Here is a 24,597-nt window from a genome sequence, read left to right as displayed (position 1 = left end):
AGAGAAAAGTGAAAGAATGTAGAAATTGAGGATTTTATGAATGCTTTAGAATCAGTAGAATCTGTGAATAAAATATATTAACTGATTCATGTGAATAGCTTGTGTTCCACTGTATTACAGTTTTCAAATAAAAATTGCAGTCTACTATGAAGAAACCCCAGAAAAGGATTTGTGAACCATTTGTAAACAATGAAAATATATCTTTTCACAATTAAAAGTAAAATACTCATTATTTTGTTAAGAGATAATGACATAGTTTCATAGAAACAACTGTTTGTCAAAATGAATAGATCAAAATGATCAAGTTTTACCTGACTGGGAAAAATGACCATATCCGTATTCTCCTTACAGTTCTACAAAATAAAATTTGATTTTACAATTTTGATAAAATGAGAGGTTAAAATATATTTAATTTACAATGCAAAGGCTTCTTGAAAGTTATCCATGGACTTTTTAGAAAGAATAGTTTTTTACCTCATCAGTATTTGCACTACTTACAAAGTTTCAATACATACCCATTAGTCAATGGGTAGATAATGCATTTGGCTGAATTTAGAGCAAAGTTGGTAAAAGTTTAACTCTCTATACAATAATACTATCATATTTCAGGTAACCAATTCACTTTTTACTGTATTGAACAAAAAGTTTTCAAGCATCAAAACACGCAGCAATTAAAATATTATCTATTTCCCCTGCACATTTCCCAATTTCTTTCTGTTTGTTCCTTTTATTTTTTGAAATTAAAATATAATTATATATTTTTCTCCTTTCCCTTTTCTCCCCCAAGTCTTCCCATGTGACACCCTCTCCCCTGATCTGTCTCAATTTCATGGCCACTGGCCTCCCTTTATTTAATTATTGTTACATATATATTCCTAAATATATAAGTACAATCTTATCAGCTGATAAAATATTACTTGTATGTGTATGATTTCACTGAGCAGTAAAGAAGTCCTTAGGTGACATTGATCACTAGATATTAGGTCATTTTTTTTATGCATCTGAGCTCAGGGTGCCATTAGGAAAATTTACATTTATGATGAATCTAAAGAAGCTTTCTGGGTCTTTATTCCAGTCACTCACACACACTATGGGTAGGTCACACCATATGCTTACTAAGTGAAACTATTTTGTATTCATATTAAGGTATTTTACTTCACTGGGGAGTACTGCTCCATCTTCTATAAAAACACAAAGAACAAATACAAATTTTACTTTTGTGGCCTAATCATAATGTGGAGTTATCTTGCCATTTTGTAAAGGGATGTGATATATTTTGGGGAACCCTTTTTTTTTCAAAGCAACGACAGTTTAAAGTGTTGATGGCTACTGCTGAACCAGAAACCTTTAAGCAACTTAACACATTAGGCATATACTTAACTTAAATCTATGAGACACAAATATATTTTACTTTCATTTCTTTAAAAATTGGGTGAAAAACACAAGAATTTAGAGGGAGATGTGTTGGGAGAATATAGGAAAAGTTGTAGGAGAAAATAGAAGGTAGACATGATTATATTTCATATATATGCTATAACATTTTTAGTGGTGAGATCTGATGAAATAACTCACCAGATAAACATACTTGCTTCTAAGTCTGACAGTAGACATTCATTTCCAAGAAGAGCATAGTAGAAGAAGAAAATGGATTCCCACAAGTTGTTGTTTGACTTATACAGGTACAACATGACATATATGCATGCATGCATTACAGAGTCCATAAATACTCAAAGAAATAAATATAAGTATATTTTGGTTAAGAGAAATATTATTGGAAAATCATGTAACAAAGAAAGTGAACAAGCCATGAAATTACTCTTAAATATATATAATGAATTGGTAATATTTTTGTAATCACAAAGCAGATTAAGGATCATGATGTCATCATCTCCCTCAAAGATTCTCTTCTGTCACTCACTCTTACAAATTCTCTTGATCACTTTTCTATCGCTGTAACCAAACAACATGACATGGGAAATACATAAAAGAAATTTGGACTTACAGTTACAAAGGGTCAGAGTTCGTGATGTTAAAACAGAGAGTGGCAGTAGGTACAACTAAATGCTTAAATCTTGATACACAAGTAGGAGGTAGAAAGAGAAAACAGTGGGGACAGAAACATTTGAAACCTCAAAGCCCACCACCAATGACAAATCTCCAGTAAGATCTCATCTCCTAATCCTTCCCAAACAGACCTATGAACTGAGAACCAAGTTTTCACATATATGAATTTATGGGAGCATCTTGTTCAGACAATCATGTAAATTAATGGTTGGTCTCACTTTAGAAACTAAAAATACTTCTCTCTAGTAAACACAAAGTGCAAATACTCTACTCAAATAAAATAATATGGCATAATATTTGGGTGAACCTTCAGTGTGGCAACTGCTTTATTATTGCATGTTATTGTCATTGGAGCATTATTATTACTTTAGATTGCATTGTATGAGAGCATGTATATAACCCAGAATATATATACACACATATATACATACATACACACATATATACATAATGTATACTATGGTATTGAAGACAATACATACACACAACTCATTGAACATGGAGAGGTCAAACTGGTGCCTACATAGAAATTTCACTCCTCTCTTCTAGTGTCTTTGATAAGGGAATTTGCTCTGCAATTTACCAAAGGAAAAACATAAAAATCAACCCAGACACAAAACATTTGATCTATCATCATGCTGCTTTTGATATATGCTAGGCAATGGAGGCACAAAACTTGTGGGAGTAAACAACCAGTGTCTGATCTGACTTAATGTCAACTCCATGAGATGGAGCACGTACTTGATGCTGCTTGAAGACAATGAAACAAAGACCTAGATAAAACCAAATACTGCTGGTATTAATGAAAACCAGTATAAATAAAATGACTCCTCATGATATTCTGTTAATTTCATAGATCAGTGCCTTATTCAGTCTTCTTCAGAGAAGCTTCTTCCTGAAGCAGATAAGAACAAGTACAGAGAGAGACCCATTGCCAGGAGAGAGAGAGAGAGAGAGAGAGAGAGAGAGAGAGAGAGAGAGAGAGAGAGGGTCTACATGGGTCTGCACCAGGTCCTCCAAGTAAATATTATGACTTTTAGTTCAGTGTTTTTATGAGACTCTTGAGTGTATGAACAAGCTGTTTCCTGATTCTTGTGCCTTCTTTTGGGCCCTTATCCTTCTGTTTATGAGAACCTTAGTTAAATAATTTTTCTTTACACTATTCTTCTGTTTTTTACACTATTAGTAAGTTTTTTATATGAATTATTGTCATAGCTTAATATAATTCTCAGTTTTATAAGAGAGTTTATAATAAGTTTTATTAGTAAGTTTTTTATATGAATTATTGTCATAGCTTAATATAATTCTCAGTTTTTTGCTTTAAGTGTTACTCCCGTCACAGTTTAAAATATGATACATGCATGCCTACATCACAGAATCTTAAAATGTTTTACTATAACATTCTATGTGATCTTAGTTCTTATTAACCATCAGAGTTAACATGGGACAAGTATTTTTTTTTTTTATTTTGGTTTTTCGAGACAGGGTTTCTCTGTTAGCCTTGGCTGTCCTGGAACTCACTCTGTAGACCAGGCTGGCCTCAAACTCAGAAATCCACCTGCCTCTGCCTCCCAAGTGCTGGGATTAAAGGCGTGTGACACCACTGCCTGGCATGGGACAAGTATTTTTTGAGCATTAAAAAAGAGTGAATTGTCGGGCAGTGGTGGCGTATGCCTTTAATCCCAAGGCAGAGGCAGAGGCAGGGAGGCAAAGGCAGGGAGGCAGAGGCAGGTGGATCACTGAGTTCGAGGCCAGCCTGGTCTACAGAGTGAGTTCCAGGACAGCCAGAGCTACACAGAGAAACCATGTCTTGAATAACAAAAAAAGAAATTAAAAAAAAAATAGAGTAAATTTTTATGTGAAGAACTATCATGTAAGCTCAACTGTATACTTTAATTTCCAACAGTATACAATTTAATGTCAGAAATTTGTAGCCTGCTAAACAAACCACTCTAATTTTACTTGAAGGACGTTTTTCTGTTGAAAGGAATGTGGAGAACTATGAGTGTCAGGGAGAAAGGAAACATGTGGTGAAGACTAGAAAGGTAAGCTTGAAAATTTATCTTCTAATCCCTTAACTTGAACTCTTCCCTAATATCTCCCTTAATGATCTTCAGGTGTAAGAAGTAATAAACACATGTTGATGTTGTTAAAAATAAGCTTTAACATGATGGGCAGGAATAAAAGTATTCCCAGATCAAAAAGGGCACATATATATATATATATATATATATATATATATATATATATATATGCTATATATGCCATTCTTGAAGCTTGACCAAAATAGAAATACTGACCTCAGGCCATAGGTAATTTTATCAGCAGTATCTACCATATCAATGCTCAGCAGAGCAGCATTCTTGAAATTCAAAAGCTTACTATGTGAAGTTAAAACATCCAGAGAGGTGTTAAAATTATGCCAAATACACTGCAAGTGTCTTTAATCCTTTTCCTAATTATAATGACTACCACTGTAAATTTTAGAACTAACATGAACCTAGTGGTATTTGGCATGACATGTGAGACGGCTTCTTACTCTTAAATTCTGAACTTCCAATAATTTGAATAAAATAAAGACCATCAATCCATTCTTCTAAATGCCTATATAAATTGTCTTGTATATTCAACACATTAGTAACATTATTTGCTAAATGATTAACAAAAGTAGCTGTCCTCTTGTGTCAAAGCAATTGCAGAAGCAGTGGTGCTAGCAATTAATGTAATTAAAGCTGTTATACCAGCAATAATCAAGCCCACTGTCCTCTTGCTTCTGCGTAAAGCCTGACTCATTTCTTTCAGTACTTGCAAGCTATTTTTAGAATACCAAGGTTCTATAATACTCAGGGCAATAAAACAAAAGCTGGTTGATAGACCTCTGCAACTGACATGACAGATTATAAAACACTAACACAAGTAGAAGGTGTATAATCAATCCAACTTACATTAAATATTGTAGAAGAAACAAAAGTAATCTTAACTTTACAATTAAAAGAGCCTTAACACATGTGCTAACAACTGCTTGAAATCCAGATCCTGTCCCAACTTTCTCTTTATAACATAACATTATAGAGAACTGCAGCTAACTTCCAAATATGTCTCTGAAAATGTCCAGATCCAGCCTTCCAAATGAAGACTGTTATTTCCAATATTGGATTGGTTTCTGGACCAGTCCATGATTGAGTCTGAATAACTGGTCACATTTAAGAACAATACAAGAGTCATTATAACTTCTCTTTTGATTCTCTATTCCACAAGGTCTAAAAACTTGAGGCAAGGCAGCTTGTCCCATCATGGATATAGGTAAACAAAGGTGAGTCAGGAAAATATGTTCAGTACAGCTTCCCAGTCACCATTCCTAGGGCACTCAGCAAGCTCACAGGTCAGTATCAGTCTTTGTCCTGGCATCAACATGTCTGTGGCCACCATGTTCCTTCAGCATTCTGCAGAAAACACACAAACATGCCCTCTTCCACATATTTAATACCTGATCAGGATCATGCCTTATGCCAGTAAGTGAATCCTTCCCTTTCACCTATGCATACATATGCCTAGTTGTAGAGTGCCATAGATCTTCATCAGAAAGTTTCTTGGCATCCAAATTTTTTTAAAAATTAAAATAAAAAATGATTTAAATAAATTTGTGGTATACTTGAATATATCTCCCCCTTTTTATTTTATGAAGATATTGTCTTTAACAACATCAACATGTTGGCAGTCAAAGTACGTGGCTTAAACCTGACAGTGGACCTCCAGACAGAGTTATTAAATTAACAGGCTTAACAAGCCAAAGATGGGTAAGATTCTGCACAGAGCCTTACCAACCTAAGACAGAAGTACATTGCTTTTGATAATGCAAATTCCATGATAAGTAAGGCAGGCATTCTTGTCAGAATGACCTAAGACAGGCTCAGTCCTGTTAATGAAATAAAAAAGGCGAGTGGTGGAGAGCCTTTGGGGCTGCTTGGCAGAAATATGACATTGGCCAAGGACAAAGAAGTAGTCCTCAGGCAGGAATAGGACATTAGGCTAGAACAAAGAAGTAATTTCAGGTAGGAATCTAAATCTTAGGGTAGAACAAAGAAGTAATTTCAGGCAGAAATCTAAATATTAGGCTAGAACAAAGAAGTAATTTCAGAAAGGAATCTAAGTTTTAGAGTAGAACAAGGAAGTAGGCTTCAGACATTAAAATGACTTTGGGCTAGGACAGGGAAGTAGGCTCAGATATTTTGTTCATCCTCATAAGCTCTTAGAAACAATGAAAACGGAAATGTTCACAGAATTTTGTTAATTGTCTTGCTTCTTCCTTGACTATTCGCATTTATTCTATTGCTAGTCCCTCAACTTATAACTGACCTTAATACTTGCATGTAATTAAAATGGTATAAAAGCAAAAGGGAAGAGGGGGATGGGTTGGGCATTTAGGGAGGGGAATGGGGAAAGTAGATGACATCTGAAATGTAAATAAATAAAATATCCAATAAAAAAATAAGTAACAAACACTAGTTAATCTTTATGAGCAGAGCATTGTAGACACAAAGTAAGAAGTGATGTCCCTGTGAGGAGGGAGGTGAGCAAGTGGGATGGACACTGTGGACATCAGGAATAAGTACACAGTCAAACAATCTCTTTGAAGAAGTAAACAGAGTATATATGCACCTTCAAAACATATCACATGATGTTCCCAGGCCCGAGTTCATCATTTATGACGTGAATACTGCTGTAATATATCCAATAGAGTGGAGGGATTGATTTGCATTAGGGTATTTGGAAAGTAATGTAGTAATGTACAAAGCCCCCTCCCCCATCCTACATTGCTTGTTTTTTTTTGTTTGTTTGTTTGGTTTTTTGGTTTTTTGATTGTGTGTTTTTTGGTGTTGTGGGTTTTTTTTTTTTTTGTTTGTTTTTGTTTTTGTTTTTTGTTTTTCAAGATAGGGTTTCTCTGTGTAGCCCTGGCTGTCCTGGAACTCACTCTGTAGACCAGGCTGGCCTCGAACTCAGAAATTCGTCTTCCTCTCCCTCCCAAGTGCTGGGATTAAAGGCGTGCGCCACCACTGCCCGGCCACATTGCTTGTTTTTAACTTAGATTATGAACCATGATAGTCAAGAATGGTGACTTGTATTTGCTTTACTTGAATTTTTCGTTTTTAGCTATGTCTTTCTTGTGATTTCAAAATTTTTATCAGAGGGATGAAAGCAATTCATTGCTAAATTCAAGCAGGTATAGAATGAAATCTCCCTAACCTTGTAAAGAGAACAGTTCATAAAAATTATACACCCTTTTATGTTTGTTATGAAACAGAGCCAATGCTGTCTTCCATTACAGGGTCGAATGACTATGTACATGTTCCTATCTGCACAAGATGTTCACTCTTAATCTATGAAATTGAGACTGAAATGTCTTAATTTTCTCATGGTACTTACCTGATTTGCAAGAGCAACAGCCAAGAGGCAAAAAAGAATGATGAACTCCATGATTAATGAGTTCTGCCAAACTGATAGAAAGTCAATAATTTTCTTTCTTTAATATCAAATATGTCTTTGCTGGTTATATATTATGATAGCCAAAATGATCCTGAACAGTAAAAGAACTTCTGGAGATATCACTATCCCTGACCTAAGGCTGTACTACAAAGACATAGTATCAATAACTGCATGGTATTGTTATAAAAACAGACAGGTGGGTCAATGGAATTGAACTGAAGATCCACTATGTTCATAGCAGCTTTAATAGTAATAACCAGAAACTGTAAGCAACTCAGATGACCCTTGTCTGAAGAATGGATACAGAAAATGTGGTTCATTTCCACAGTGGAATACTATTCAACTATTAAAAACGAGGACATCATGAATTTTTCAGGCAAATGGATAGAACTAAAAAACATCATCTGAGTGAGGTAACCAATACCCAAAATTATATACATGATATGTACTTACTGATAAGTGGATATTAGCCAAACAAGTTCAGAATACTTATGCTACATCTCATAGGCCCCAAAGAAGTTAAAAAATAAGGCAGGCACAAGTGAGGATGCTTGAATCCCACTTAAAAGGAGAAACAAAATAGTCATGGAAGGCAGAGGAATGAAGGGGTCTGGGTGGGTGAAGGGAGGGCTAAGGGAATAGGGGGTCAGGATCAGGCATGGGTAGAGACAGGAGTGGGTCCCAGAGGGCCAGAAGAAGGAACAGAAATATACAGGAACCAGGGTTTAAGGATTGGAGGATTCTCTAAGAAGTCCCAGAGACTTGGGATGAGGGAGGATCCCTGGAGTCAATGCAGGCAACCTTAGCAGAAATGCCCAACAATTGGGATATGAAACCTGAAGAGACCACCTACAGTACCCAGCAGGACCACTAGTGGAGGGATCATAAAACTTCTGACACAAAATTAGTCCTGTCTAAGAGACATGCAGGGTCAAAGATGAAGCAGAGACTGAAAGAATGGTTGACCAGTGACCGGCATATTTTGAGACTCTTCCCATGGGCAGGCACCAATCCTTTAATCTATTAATATTGCTATGTTATGTTTGCAGACAGGAGCCTAGTGTTGCATTCCTCTGAGAGGCTTTACACAGCAGGTGACTGAGACAGATACAGATACAGACAATCAGTGGACACTGGACAGAGGTCAGAGAACCTTGTGGAAGAGTTAGGAGAAAGATTGAAGGCCCTCAAGGAAATGGTAACCCCACAGGAGGACCAACAGTGGCAACTAACCTCTACACTTGGAAGCTCCCAGCCAAAGAACATATATGAGCTGCTGTGCAGCACCTGACACATATGTGGAAGTGGGCCGCCATGTCTGACCTCAGTGGGAGAGGCTGACCGTAATCCTACAGAGACTTGATGTACCAGCGTGGGGGAACATGGTGGCTGCCCTCTCAGAGGGGATGTGGACAGGGGATGAGGGGAGGAACTCTGCAAGGGGAAACTGGGAGAAGGGATAGCCTCGGGGACGTAAATAGGTAAGTAAGTAAGTAAATAAATAAATAAGAGATTTAAAATAAATAATAAAAAAGTTATTACGTATTTTTTAGAGTTGCTCATCATATCATAGGTACTCAACACTTGTTCAAAACTCCTGCTAGAAGTTCATTAAATGTTTCAGTTCAAAGAGACTGACTTGCCTTTATAGGTTTATTATCTATGCAAGCACAAAGTATAGTTGCAGTGAGAACTCATAGAATTTTGGGGTGAGCTGGGTGTATGGATATAGAAGCAGGAAAAAAATTAAACAATTGGTGCTCACAGATAAAAATACAGAAACATTTAAAGTCAATAAATAAATCTCTAAGCATTCAAATGTATGAGAGGACCACTTAGAGTTAATGACTTTAAATTTACAAAATTCTTCCAGAGTCCTCTATGATTAGTTAGCTTGAATTTTCATAGAAGTGGTTCTTTTCGTGAGAGTGGCCTGGTCTCAATGCGAATCTGAACAAAAAGATCACAGAGTCAAATGCATTTAAAACTTTAATGTCTCGGCAAGAGATATTTTGGTTTTTATCTCAGAAGTAGTACTGAAAAGACTTCAATTAAACAATACAGTTAATATGGTTCCATAATCCAAAGCTGAAACATACAATGCAATCCACAAGATTATAAACAATACAGAAAATATCCCACTCTTTCTTCTTCTGACTCAGTATTGTTGTCTTTTCAAGAAGTGTCTTAGGGAATGATAATAGTAGGAGATGATGCATTGATGGAGAAACTTGAAGAAACCAATTTTCTACTCAAGCCTATAAACAAAAAGAAAATAATGGATTGTAAAAAATAAAAATCAATATATATATATAATGCATATATATGAGATCTGTATGAACATTCAAACACACAAGGTAGCAAAATGTAATTATTTATAGCTAACTCTAATTGATGACATAGTAATGACATACTAATGTTGATGCAGTAGCTATTAATTATTGTTGCCTAAATGCTAGGTAAGCACTAAATTTTCTCACACATTTTATGAAAGTTATCCTAAGTAATGTTTACAATAATTGAGACACACTTACACTCCCAGATTCACCACTTATTCTAAGGAGAAGATATTATAAATTGGTTAAAAAAAAAAAAGATGAAGCAGACCCATGTGGCCTGGAAGAGCTGCAAGTAGCTAGAGATTTCATAGCTAAGCAGTAGTGTCGTGGTATATTTGCCCAATCTAGGAATGCAGCTTGTAAGTATATTAACTGTGTTGTGTCATGGCCATATGGGGTTGGAAATTTACTGATAGAAATTTGGCTGGTATAAAAAATTGATTTTAAAGAAGGAACATTTAGAAATAAAACTTCCTATCTACCCACCTCTGTGTACAGAAGGCTAGACAGACATGTCTTCTGTGAGGAAGACATTTCATGTGAGGTGCAAAGGAACGTGTCAAGTGTGCATCAATATGGCCACTGATGTCTTTGACATCTTCTGCTCAGTTTTATTACTTCTGGTTGAATTAATTCCACCCCGCAAGGGAACTTTCATGTGATTTACATACCCGATGAATATATGCATCCAAGTTATACAAAGAAGCAATTGGTAAATCAAGTATTTTTTAGCAAAACTTAAAATAGTTTTAGTGAAGCAGTGGTTTAAAATATAACTAAATAGTTGAGGTGTGGTTCCTTTTTAAATCTACTGTTGCATGCTGTTCTGGAAGTGCTGCTGAACCTGTTGCTCAGTGTCCATTCCAAACAGCTCTTACCTACAACTAGGGAGCAGCAGCTAATTGAAGAATCTTAGAAGGATCTCTGAAGAAAGAAGAAAGTACAATACGTTTTAACTCCCTAAGAATGTTGGCTTTTCATGTAAAGTATCTCATATATTCTCCAGGTATCTAACACTGAAACTAAAGTACAAATTTTACTTTCTATAATGATGCTTGTCTAATGGTTGCTTCATGTCAGAAAACACAATCCAAAAAGTAAAAGCTGGAAGCACCTGCAGACAGCTATCACATGTGGGGCTCAGCTCTAAGGACATAGTGCCAAGTCGCTAATAATTACACAAAGTTTTTGGTTTTGTGCTCCACCTTTTTCTATGCATACTAGTGTGGAAAGAGCACAGCAAGCCAAAGGGTTTTTAGCAAGTGAATGGAAGTGCAACTACCAATAACAACTTGCAAATCCCTGTGCTCCTTTAATTTTTGAATATTTATAAAGTATTTATATTTATAAAATTAATAATGCTCAGTGCTTATATTGCAGAAGATAACTATACTAATCAAGAGGATATTTATTCTAAAAAGCTAAAGCTGGAGAGATGGCTCAGCAATTAAGAGTTCATACTTTTCTTGCCAAGAACTTGATTTGCATCCCCTGGAGTCATGCTGTATAGTTCATAACCACACATAACTCCAGTTCTCAGGGGTGTGTTACTCACGTGGACTTCCACGCACATGCTCATACTGGCAGGCACATAGGCATACATATAAGTAAATATAATAAGAATAAAAGGGATTGCATTTTGTTCACTGATTAATCTTTCATTTTCCTGGAAATTACTGCATGTAAGAAACTAAAATAGAATATCAATGCAATTCTTTGTTATTAATGTTTGTTACAATCAACAATTACTATTCTTGTTACAATTATAAGTACTTCAATTAAATAATGAGTTTAATGCCCTTGGCATTTTAAATGTAAACTGTAGTTTATTTCTATGTGAAACAAATGTTACTGCATCTTATTACATCACTTTTGTGAACGCAAATGATTATATTTTATATTATATTTAATTATATTGTTTATATGCTAATATTGTATTTAACCATATTCTCATAGGCACATACCATAAAGCGAGCATTTGGGAAGGTGTAACCCTTACTGGAGTACCAGTAGCTCACAGGTATCTGTGGATGAACAGCCTGGGGAATTTGGGGGATGGTGGACTGTTGATTCTTGATGTACTTGACCTAAAAGAAATAAAAATGTCAACTTCAAAACAGAGAGGAACAGAAGTTAGTGAATTCTAATGTTAGCTAGTTAGCCACTTTCTAAATTATCCCAGGAAGACTCTAGACAAAAGTTTTTCTAATGTCAAAATCAGCATAACCATTTTTGTGTTGTAGAATGCACTGCTGAATTGAAGAAATCTTGTTAAACCATACACAGGCACAGCAATGTGGGAAAGTGAAAGATATTCTGTGTGAGAGAAAGAAATAAAAGCATTTTAATAAACTTGATAGTTTTATTCACATATGTTTTCATATGGAAAGTTGGAGAGTGTCAGAATGATTTGTCATGACTGATTTTTTTTGAATTTATGCCTCTGATCTGGTTGTTTAGTCTCTCTTAACATCTCTCCTTTGCAGAATTACATTCTAGAATATGTATAGACCTTTCTGAATTACCCTTGTCACATGTTTTATGTGTAGTTCTACTCAAGATCTTTAAAGTTTGCTGAGTTGACTTTACCATGGATGAATCCTGAGGATAAATACAGCTTCCAACAGGGGAGTCTTAATTCTTATGAATGTAAAGTCTTATTTTAATTTCTGGTGAATGTGTGCATGATATATCAATGGTTGTGATATGCTGTTATTGATACAGTGGTAGAATTTGCTGAAATAATTTTTGTGTCTTTAACATTTTATGATACAGTTTTTATATATTACAAAAATCTTTAGAGTATCTCTTCTATTTTTATGTTTATGTTTCAGTTAAAGATAAGGTATTTAACAAGAATAAAACAATTAAATGTTGTGCCAGAGTAACAGGAGCAATGGATAAATCCTCTGACTATAAAGTCTGTGTCACGTCATTGAGGCATACATGGTCTTAGACTCAGTAAATGGCTACATGACTGCTATTGTTTGACACTAATCACCGAGACACCTTAATTTTGAGAAAGAAAAGCTTGGATGAACAAGAAACTGGGACTCAGTTTTACTATGTGGGTACTTAATCTAAATAGTATAAAATAAAAATATGCTTTATGCTTATCTTTACAGTCATCAGATAATTCATCAAGTAATTGATTTTAAAATATAGACTCATATTTATTTTCAGAAACATTCATATCAAAATACCAGAATTTTAATTACTTGTCCTGAATTTATTTTAAATATTTTCTTGGCAATTCAATGATATAATAATTGGAATAAGAGATTTATGCAAATTTATGTATTATATTAATTGAATTATACATAGGAATATTCATAGCCAGTAATATTTATATCTTATATTTTGATGTAGTTAATATGATGTGAGGTTATCAAGTTGTCAGAAATTTTAACAGCTTAAAAATGTGATCTTTTAAATCAATTAGTTTTTCTTTGATTTATAGAAAATGTAATCTACTTCACTAGATGAATTGCTAGAAATTTTCTTAAGAAATAAAATATTGTAGCTGGGTAGTGGTGGCACATCCCTTTAATCCCAGCACTTGGGAGGCAGAGACAGGCAGATTTCTGAGTTCTAGGCCAGCCTAGTCTACAGAGTGAGTTCCAGGACAGCCCGGGCTATACAGAGAAACCCTGTCTCGGAAAAAAAAGAAAAAAAAATAAGGAAAGAAACGAAAAGAAAAAAATGAAATAAAAAATTGTATAAAATTCTGAAGGTAAGATAATTAAATTTGGGATAACTCAAAATTATGAAATATCACCTGACAGGAAAGTTCATATACGAACATAATCATTATTATGACAGGTGAAGTCAAACCAGCAACAAAGGACTTTTAAAAAAATCAATGTAAAATATAGAAAGATCAAATATACACAAATACAAACAATTAAAAATTTAATTGACAAAATCATAGTCAGTTAAGGAGATTTTAAATGATCCACTAAAATTCTACTTACACATCTAAAATTATCTATTTTATCATTAAATAACATCTCCAAGGATGGTCATTCTTCATATTATAAACATTTTAAGTCACATACAATCTCATGAAACTAAAAAACTTACCATATCAATGATCTTCTTTAGGATTTCCTTAAAGAAAACAAACAAACAAACAAAATGTAACACACTGACCTGAACCCTCTATTTACTTTGCCAAATTTATTTTTAGAAATAACCCATTTGTCATAAACTCAAGCATGATGATTTGTTCACTGTTTGAATTATGTCTGAATTCTTCAAATAATAGAAACATAGATTTACTGCCTTTTTTTGAATATAAACTCTATTTGGAGTTTGCCTGTTTTGCTCATTGTTTCGTTTCCAATCTCTAGAATCTTTTAGATGAGCCAGTACTTGATAATAACATGCTTTCTAAATAAATGGGTAAAATTCTGTGTTTAATTTTATTAGTATGACAAAACATTTTAAATAATACTGTGATTGTTGCAATTATGCTAAGTATTTGTATATAAAATATCTGTCCTTATCTGTGCCTTGGATGGACTTTACATACAATTTAAATGAGATATAGTTTCAGAAAAATTGGTGACTGCTTAGCTAAGTAACTCTAATAACAATACATTTAAAACTGGTAGCATTTATAACTATTTAAACGCTAAATAATGAGATCTCCATTTCTCACAGGAAATAAGAATTTGGTTCATCAACTTAGTCCTGCAGACTTTCATGCTAAGTAAATAACACTTTTCTAATCACTAAGTACAAAATTAAAAACAAAGCTTTAAGTCTCTGTAACTTTGGCAGCCATGACTCACCTCCACAGAGGAGCTGATGGACTCCTAGAAAGAGAAATAAAAGCAATACATCAAATTATTTCTATAGTGAAACAGTTCTTTCTATAGCACTCTTCTCACTTATCATAAGTGAAACATAGGGAATCAAACTGGGTAAGTCATTGGATGCCATTCCAGGTGACTTTAGGCAGCTGGCATATGACGTAAATAGGGAGAGATTTTTGGAATCATCACTGATATGAGAACTTGATTCCATTGAGGGGAAGCACAATTTACAAACTGTGGACACAACTGAGTTCAGTGACTGCTAACCAAGGTGGAAGTATCAGCTAATTTTATCTCATCCAGTGCTGTGTAAATCCCTCTTGCTAAATTTGAACATTACTGCTTTTGTCTGTTTCCGTATAGATTTTTCTCATTGTTACATAAAAATTTGTTTCTGTGAATCTAACCTTATGTATAAACTAATAGTTTTAATAAAGTTTACCAAAAAATTCTAGTGCAAGATTATCCAGTATTAGACTTTGTTTTCATGGGAAAAAAAACTTATCTCAGAAGAGTTTTTTTTTTTTTCTTTTATGTTTTAGTGTATGGTCTATCCAGAAAATTAAGTAGAATTTCCTAGAAATTAAGTAGAATATTAAGTAGAATTTCCTAGTAGAAATTAAGTAGAATATTCCTTTCTTGGGATAATTTATTTCTATTTGTGCTTATTTTGAAAGAAACTATGTCTTTGTATAATAGCAAGATATAAATGATTCTGCATTTGAAAAAATATTTTTCTAAATATTACTTATATTTGAGAGTTGCTTTAGGGTGAGTCTGTAGATGATAGCATTGTCATATTCAAAATCATAGAGTCTTGTTAATGGAAGTGTGATAAAGGATGCTGTGGTATTTTAGTATTCTATATTCCATGGTTAAAAAGTATGAACTTAGTTTTATAATGTGTTTAAAATAACGGTATGAGGCAGGTATCTTCTAGTCTAGAAGGAATAAGCAAAATAGCTTATTGATATAAACAGCTTAAGAACAGAAATGTGACAAAGTAATAGTATATTTGCCACCTACTTATAACTGAAATTTACCTCTAGCCAAGCAAAAGTGTTCTTTAAAAAGCCAACTATCAAACAAAAAGATAAGAAGACAGTGATTAAGACTAGTGAGACCCGAGAAAGAAGAAATCAATGGTTAGCTGTGAGCATCCGCCTCTGAATATGTCAGACTCTGGCAGAGCTCTCAGGAGACAGCTATATCAGGCTCCTGTCAGCATGCACTTCCTGGCATCCCCATCAGCGTCTGCCTTTGGTGACTGCACATGGGATGGATACCCAGGCGGAGCAGTCTCTGGATGGCCCCTCTTCAGTTTCTGTCCCACACTTTGTCTCCATATTTGCTCACATAAGTATTTTGTTAGTCCTTCTATGAAGGACCTAAGCACCCACACTTTGCTCTTTCTTCTATATATGCTTCATATGGTTTGTGTTTTGGGTATTTCGAGCCTTTGTGCTAAAGTCCACTTATCAGTGAGTGAATACCATGTGCATTCATTTGTGATTGGGTTACCTCACTCAGGACAACAATATCAACCAACCAGAAGTCCCAGGGTGTAAACCACCAGCTTGGGAGCACATAGGGAAGGACTAATGGCTCCAGCTGTATGTGTTAGGAGCTGTATATGTAGCTGTATATGTGGCCTTGTCGGGCACAGGTGGGAGAGGAGATCCTTGGTCCTGTGATGGCTGGATGCCCCAGTGTGGGAGAATTTGAAGCCAGGGAAGAGGGAATGGGGGTGGGAGGGTGGGGACACATCCTCATAAAAGCAGGAGGAGAGGGGGATGGGGTAGGGGTTTTTTTTGGTTGGGGGAAATGGGGAAAGGGGATTACATCTGAAATATAAATAAAATATTCAAAAGAAGAAAAAAAAAGAAATCAATGAGCTAAAAAATATTATCAGAGTCAAAGAACCAGGGCATCTGCTGTGAGATAGTGACTTCTTGATATGGCAGGGAAGCTGAGCCTAGGAATTCTCAACAATAAAGTTGCCTAAAACAACAGCTAACAGATGGTAACATCAGTTGAGATGCACACATGGATCAGGGTTTCCCATGGGGTTTCACCACTGGAGTAAGAGCTACAGACAGTTAATGATTTCTGTCATAGTCACTTCAAATCACACATGAATGCAGATTTATAAAAGTTACACATGATTTACCTTTTCTCTCCATTATTCATAGCACTTTAAAATAGTAATTTGAATAATAACTTGTCTATACTACTTGATTTAAGTTGTAATCTAGAAAACATTATTAAAATGTTGGGTAAAAGGTTCTTACTTTCTGTATTCAAATTGATTGGAACATATGTTTTCAGTTCATTATTTTAATTATTTTCAAATGATGAAAGCAGTAAAAACAACACACAAAAAAGTAGTGCAGCAACTCACCTGGATGGGAATGCTATGGATGGCTTTAGGCTGGGGCCACTGGTTCACACTGCTCTGCTGTTGGTGGAGAGGTGAGCAAAATTGGGGGATGGAAGAAGGCTCCTGGGAAAATGGCTTGATTTTTTTCTAGAAGAAGGTAAATGCACCAGTATTATGTAGTGACTTTATAGGTCAAGTGTATCTGTATAAAATCAAATCTCTATAAATATCAAAACTATGCCGGGATGATTAGGCAAAAGAATTTTTTTTTATTATAAAATGCAATGCAAAAGCAAATAAAGGGAATTTTTAGAATTGGAGAAGTCATTAATTTAGGACTCCAGAAAAAAAGAAGTTTTACCATATGTGAAGGGCAAAATAATGTAAGTGCAGAAGTTGAGAGTTGTCAAGAAAATATCTGACTTTGCGATTTCTCTTTTTCACATTTGGCTCAAGAAGGTTGATGCCTGCACTCTGAAATAGTGATGTTTGCACTTTCTTTGTTACAGGACAACTTCCCAATGTTTTACAGCATCACTTTTCCAGAAGGCAAGTAGATGCATGCAGTGGCTTATACAGTGAACCTATCTCAGATCTCATCCTGAAATTTCCACCTTTGTTTGGCTATGGCTAGTGGCCTAGAAATAACTGTGTCATTAAGTCAAAACCACATCAGAAACAAACCAAACCAAACCAAACCAAATAAAACAAAAACCACAAACACACAACCAAACCAAATCAACCAGCCGGAAAAACAAAACAAAACAAAATGAAACAAAACAACAACAACAAAACCAAAGCTACCACATTTCACTTTCAGAGTATTTCCAGTGCACACAAATAACAATTAAGTCGATGTGTAGAAGAACATAGCTGTATCTTTGCTGGGGTGTCAGTGTCAGTGTCAGATGGGCACTGAAGTGAGAATGGTATCAGAGGAGAACACTCTCAAGAAGGATACAGGCATTGTGGGAGAAAAGAGTATTAGAAAACTATTTTTTAAAAGCAGGCTATTTTGTCTTGTTTTGAATTTTTTTTGGATAGTCTTAGAATGGATGGGTTTTTTTTCTACATGTATAAGATCAATGATTATTATCCTTTTATTTACTTTTGGAAACTTTTTTACTGTGTAGCTGTCAAGGTGTTCTTTGACGACCTGTAGTTCCAGTGTCAGCGGGAGATGAAGTGTGGAGGACTGAATAACTGCGTGGGGAGTGCATGTTGCAAAGGATTTGCCAATTTCAATACTCTCATTCCTTTCTTTTCTTTCTTTCTTTCTTTTTTTTTTTTGAACTACATGTTTCTGTTGTCTACTGGAGATGGGGTTTTCGACTTTAAATTATCTGTCTTCTTTTATTGATTCAAATAGAAGCATTTTGATTAATTATGTGACTGAGGTAATACACAGATATCTCAAGTAAATCAATTAAAATATTTTTCTGCGTCTTAAAAATTTTTTAATTTTAGTTAGATTTCCTGGATCTTGTTAAAATTTTATATTTTTAAAGATAATACTCACATATCATGGTAACAGATTTTGTCAAAATTTGGTGTTGCATATAGGGAGGAAAGGATATGATCAAGACAAACTTACCTGTTGGTTTAGGTTGACCTTTTGTTCCTCAGACTGTACAATAGTCTGTTAAAAACATTGTTTATGTCAGAGAGATATGGACAGAACTGTTGCTAATAAAAGTTACTTAGTTGAATTATAAGTACTTACTTGGCTGACTTCCTCAGAAGATTCCTAAAGGAAAACATGAAAAGTAGTTTTAATCGAATAATGTAGCAATAGTTAAATATAAGTGATTTTAGTAGAAAGTAAAGGGGTAATTATTTAACTATTCAGAACCCAGGACTATGATATTAAGTCATGTAGAACTCAAATAAGCTAAATATTTACCAGAACTCTGTAAGTATCTTTTTTCCTCAACAAAAATAATAACATAATTACAATATATTATAAATTTAACACTTTGTTAATACTACTTTATTCAGACGTTGTTATTTCTAGACATGAAATGCATGTGAGTGATCAAAAAAAAAAAAAAAAAAGAATATGAGACCAGCCATGATGTTAACTCATGCTTGTAATCTCAGCATACTCTGTATCTAAGGCAGTAGGATTTACTATGGAATCAGGGTCAACCTGGGTTACAAAGTCATGGTGAGACCCTGAGTCCCTTCCTGAAAAATATGGGAGAGAGGGTTTGTGGGATGGAGAGTGATTGGTAGGAAGTTGGGTGAACTAAGCCTCACGGATTTTTGCTCAGTGACAGATATGGCTGGAGGCTTCCAGTCTGAGACCAAGCCTTACATGTACAGAAAGGCTATGACCTGTTTTCTGAGACTTTGGCAGTGAAGACCTTAGGCATCATCCAAGGTCATGGGACTCTAGACTGAGATCTAATACAGTGCCGCCAGACGTTTTAAGGCATCCTCCACTCTCAGTGTTGCTCTTATCAACCACAGATGTAGAAGGTCTTGGCTGCGTACACAATATCTGACCCAAACCTTCTGACTCTAGTGAAATGGTTCTCAGTGTTTGATATGAGATCATCATCTCAATGATTTAGTAAAGTTTAGAGATTTTAGCACTAACCACAGTTTCTGATTGAACTACTCACGGAGTTATGACTTCAGTCTATTTAAGCCATGGTTAGATAATTTTTGAGACCCCTTTCTTCCATTGAATATATATGCACCTCCTAGGGATTCCCAAGCAATTATAGAACACAATGGTAAAGTCACAATTTCTCAAAAAACAGTGCAGAGGAAACAATACCTTACCTCACTGGATGAACTGCTAGGAGAGTCCTTGAAAAAGAAATCAAAAATAAGACAAAAAAATTGGTGACAAGACAGATTCCTCAACAACATTCCTCAAGAAGCAGCATTTACCTTAACTCCATATAATATTAATTTCCTACTGGATTACTAATGTGCAAAATGAGAAGGGGAGAGATAATGCATCAAATTATGATTCACAGGCATTGATTATTAAGTATATTTCGGGAAATATATAAAAAGGATTCACTTCATCAGGTATGCAAATGGGGTTTGGTAAACATAGAGGAACAAGAAAGAATAAAATTGGTGCAGCTAGATCACGCAACTAGAGTGGAAACAGCTAGAAGGAGTATTGCAAAATGTCTGTGGGAGACTAGTAATAGTTCCTATCAAATATAAATATTGTTAATGAATAAAAGTCTTCCATCATTTTGTCCATGGTTTTCTAATTTACAAAAATTGGCACATTACCCCTACAATATTGTGTGTGAAATAAGAGAAAAACCTATATGCCTTAGAGAGAAGTATACTAATACTTTACCTCTACTTTATGGGCTTATATTGAAATAACCCTTTGAAAATGTGGCTTCAAAATGAAACACAGCTATTCTTGTGCAACTTTTTCACATTATTGTGTAATTGTTAACTAAGATTATGAAAATACTGACCATTTGAAGCTAAAAGTTAAAAACAATGCCAATCATTTGGACAAATCAGCAGCATAGACATTAATTAACAAATTTTACCTGAGTTGTTTGAAAGAACACCGTATTGTCCTGCTTATACTTCTGAAAAGAAATAAATTACATTAATTTTTAGCCATACATATTGAGAGTATTTTATAATATATTTAATATAAGAAGCTATAACTTACTCCTGGGTAGATGCTGGCAGATGAGTCCTTGAAAAAAATGATAATACATATTGATTACTTGCAAAATCTTTTACCTGTACTATTCAAATAAGTATTGATGAATAGTGACTATCTAATACATGAGTTTTACAGTAATGATTTTTGAAATGACAACAGCAAGCAAGGAAGAAACAATTTTACTTTTTCTTCTTTTTGTAAAACAAATATTTCTTTGATGTTTAAGTAAAATTATGGCAGGAGTGCCATGTTGGATGCCATTGAACTGGAATCTGTTAGTGGGAAGAAGAGAGAAGCAGAAGTGTCTGAGTTCAGTATTCCAGCAGTTGATGTAACAAGGTAACATCATGATTCCCAACACAATCAGATTTTTGTGCTAACATCAGACTCACTGAATTACAACACCACCCGCATGGGGGAAAATACCTACGTTTGATGCTGTTGTGTGTTTGGTTTATTTTCCTCATAATTTTTATTTCAATGGATGAACATTGATTTTTTCCTATGGTTTTATAATGGCATTATTACTATTCATAAGAATCTGAATGAGTAAAGATATATAATTGCTATTAAGTACCAGAATTAGTCTTCATAATTAAGTCTCTTACCTCACTGAAGGATTTACCCTTTGTCTCCTGTATAAATTAAAATAAGCACAAAATTCATATTTGTGGCTTATTTAAAATGGCAAAGTAAGTATCTTTTTCTATTGCTTCAGACAGTGAAATTTTAACAAAAGCTGAGACAGGTATAGGTTCTTGCTGTGATGATGTCCTGAGAACATCCCCCAGGACACACAGGATAGAGGGCAGGTGTTACCTCCCAATTCCTACACGCTGTCCTCTAGCTTCCTCATCACACAGACACACACACACACATGAATTAATAAAAATGGCTTGGCTAAGAGAAAAAGAGTTTCTTAGATAAATTTATTGCAACAAGGCTTTCTTTGAAAAGTTCTCTAAGTCTCAAACATCAGTATAGAACAACTCAGACACAGTGCTTTCGAAGATCTTGAGTTATCATTTGCTAATTACACCAACAAACTTTTAGCTGATTGGCATTTATTATTTAGAAGAAATTGTTTAGACTTATAATAAAAATAAAGAAAAGGTACTGATGTTGTACAATATTTCCAAACCATATATTGCTTTCTGAATAAATTAGCTTCTTTATTCTAGAGTTAGAGTTTAGGTTCACAATGAAAGTAAAATTATTGGTACTATCATACACATAGACTGATATATAAACGGTGAAAATAAAGTATTTTAAAATGTATTATATATTATGTGCTTTGCATTACATGACACTATTATTATCCCTTTACTACTTTTATTTTTTGGTAAATATGCTACTTTCAAATCAAAGCTTACTAATACTTATACTCCATTCATGTCCCCCTTTTGCTGTGTTTATGATGTGTGTGTGTGCGTGTGCGTGTGCATGTGCGTGTGCGTGTGTGTGTGCCTGTGCATGTGCGTGTCCGTGTGTGTGTGTGTATCTATGTGAGGGCAGGTACATGCATTCATACGTGAACCTCAGATCAGTGCCTGAGGTTTACATTAGGCATTTTTCTTGATATCATCTTGCCTTATTCACTGGGACAAGATTCCTCTGCTGAATTCAGAGTTCCCTGATATGGGTTAGTCTAGCAAGCCTGCTTGTTCTGAAATTCACTGTCTTATTGTCTTGGCTTTTTAAATCCTTGAATTCTAGTCTGGCAGCTGAGCTGCTCGTGCGGTGGATTTATGTGGGTCCTGAGACTCCAAATTCCATCTTTGTCCTTTTGTGTCAGGTGATTTATCTTCTAAGCCACTTTGCTGTTTATGTCCTTACTTTGTTTATACTATTTTTTTAATAAAAATGACAAACTTCTCTCAATTCCTTGACTATTGGCTTTGTTAGTCCAAATTATGGTTATGGAGTTTCTCTATACTTCCAGAACATATCATAAGAAGAAATGGCTCTTCCAGGTAGGAGCTAACTAAAATTACAACATACTATGGAATTAAAGTGACCCCTTTCTTCCATTGTCTACACTCTCTGCATCTTCTCAGTGCTGACAATTAGTAGCACTACTGCCCACCCTGGAACATCATATATGGTCAGGCTAATGCTACTACTGATACAGGCTCAGTCTCTATTCATTGTTGTCAGTGACTGCAACTTTTGCATATAGTAAAAGATTCACTCTTTTCATAACTCACAAAGGAAACCATAGCATCATGTAATCCTGTTCACTTACATGCTTTGCCAGAGCAACAGCCACCAGGCAGGCAAAGATGAAGAACTTCATGGTTATTTATTTGTTCCTATAGAAACATGTAGACAATTAATAATTCATTCTATCATTGAAACTGTGACACATTTATTTATTATAATATTCATAATAGATAAAGGTAATGAAGATCAATAAAATAGGATACCTTGGGGAAATTTATAACTACAAATAGAAATATTACAAATTATTTTGAGCCCTTTCTTTTGCCAACGGGGCATACATTAAAGCCAATTGCTAAAATGTGGATAATTCATTAAGAAACTATCATCAATTCCTAGAAGTAATCTCAACAGGTGGACATTTTACAAATAATGATTATTAGGAGGATGAAATATAACAGAAATTCTTTCTGAAATTAGGCTTTAGGTAAACTAAGACATAACACCCACTCTCTAACAAAGAAAAAATAGACAGAAATGAGACCTGTCTGAGACACGGTCCTGAACATTCTGGCTATACTATGGCTAGAAATCTGAAGCTGAACCAAGCCACCTTGTACAATCAGTCTTCATCTAACATGTCTTTTGGGTGGAACCTGAGTCCACTGTCTCTGAGATCATGTTCAGTTAGAGCAATCTCTAATATTACAGCCATTGAGAAGATTTGTTTTAAAAGCCAAATTACCTTATTCAGTCCTAACTTTAGGGTACCACTTCAAGATACAGTGTCATAATAAACCTTTTAGAGTCAACATTTTAACTACTAACATTTAAAAGAAGATAAATGACAAATTTTTATAAATTTAAAATATCTTTTGTTGTTGTTGTTGTTGTTTTTCGAGACAGGGTTTCTCTGTGTAGCCCTGGCTGTCCTGAAATTTAAAATATCTTAAGCAATGCATTTTAAACTATATCTTGATTTGTTTTTTTGCTGGAGAGAATTAACAGATTTTGAATTTTTTTTTAGTATATGCTATAAAAGAAAAAACATATGAAACATTACCTTGCTTCCCAAATGGAAGAGGAGAGGAATAGGTAGGTGATGATCTACAGTGGGGAGATTCCATACTATTTAAACCATGTTCTATCATCATATGCTAATTCTGTGGTTTCAAACACGTAAAAAGACATTTTAATTCTAAGAAAGCACTATGATTAGAAATTGTCTTTCTGAGATTTGTTTCACACATTCTTGGGAGTCCTTAAACAGTTTGATTGAGAACATGATAACGGGAGATGTGCGATGATTAATTGTATTTGTGTGAAGGCAGACTCAGCTGTTCTATGAGATAATCCTCTAATTCTAGTGTTTTCAAAACTTTCTCCCTTTAGTATTAGATTGTGAACAGTAGATATTTGATATCTCATTTCCAGTTTTTGAAGTTTAGCTCATTATTTTATTTCATGTGTATTAGTAGTAGCTCTGAGTGCATGTGTGTGTAGCACGTGCATGCAGGAGCTTTCAAAGTCTAGAAAAGTGATTTGGATTCAATGGAGCTAGAGATACAAGTAGCTGTGAGTCCTGTTAAACAAACCAGGGTCCTTTGCAGAAGTAGGAAGTACACATTTTTCCCCTTAAATTCTTCTCTCATACAATACATTGTGACAATAGTTTTCCCTCCTTTTACT

General features: G+C 34.7%; 1 protein-coding gene across 1 annotated transcript; it reads right to left on the bottom strand.

Moving 5' to 3' along the window:
* Nucleotides 1–9,450: 9,450 nt before the first annotated feature.
* On the bottom strand, nt 9,451–23,044 carry LOC117712988 (alpha-S2-casein-like A). The gene is made up of 10 exons (XM_076937716.1): nt 22,994–23,044; nt 20,624–20,665; nt 19,878–19,904; nt 18,811–18,834; nt 18,682–18,726; nt 17,109–17,234; nt 14,684–14,707; nt 13,971–13,997; nt 11,852–11,974; nt 9,451–9,498 (listed from the first exon to the last, which is right to left on the bottom strand). The coding sequence occupies exons 1-10, from the start codon at nt 23,042–23,044 to the stop codon at nt 9,451–9,453; spliced, it is 537 nt and encodes a 178-aa protein (XP_076793831.1).
* Nucleotides 23,045–24,597: the final 1,553 nt, after the last annotated feature.

The sequence above is a fragment of the Arvicanthis niloticus genome, chromosome 7, assembly GCF_011762505.2.
Source record: "Arvicanthis niloticus isolate mArvNil1 chromosome 7, mArvNil1.pat.X, whole genome shotgun sequence".
NCBI classification, from domain to species: Eukaryota; Metazoa; Chordata; class Mammalia; order Rodentia; family Muridae; genus Arvicanthis; species Arvicanthis niloticus.
Note: the sequence above shows the minus strand (reverse complement) of the source record. Positions and strands in the feature narration are given on the sequence as shown.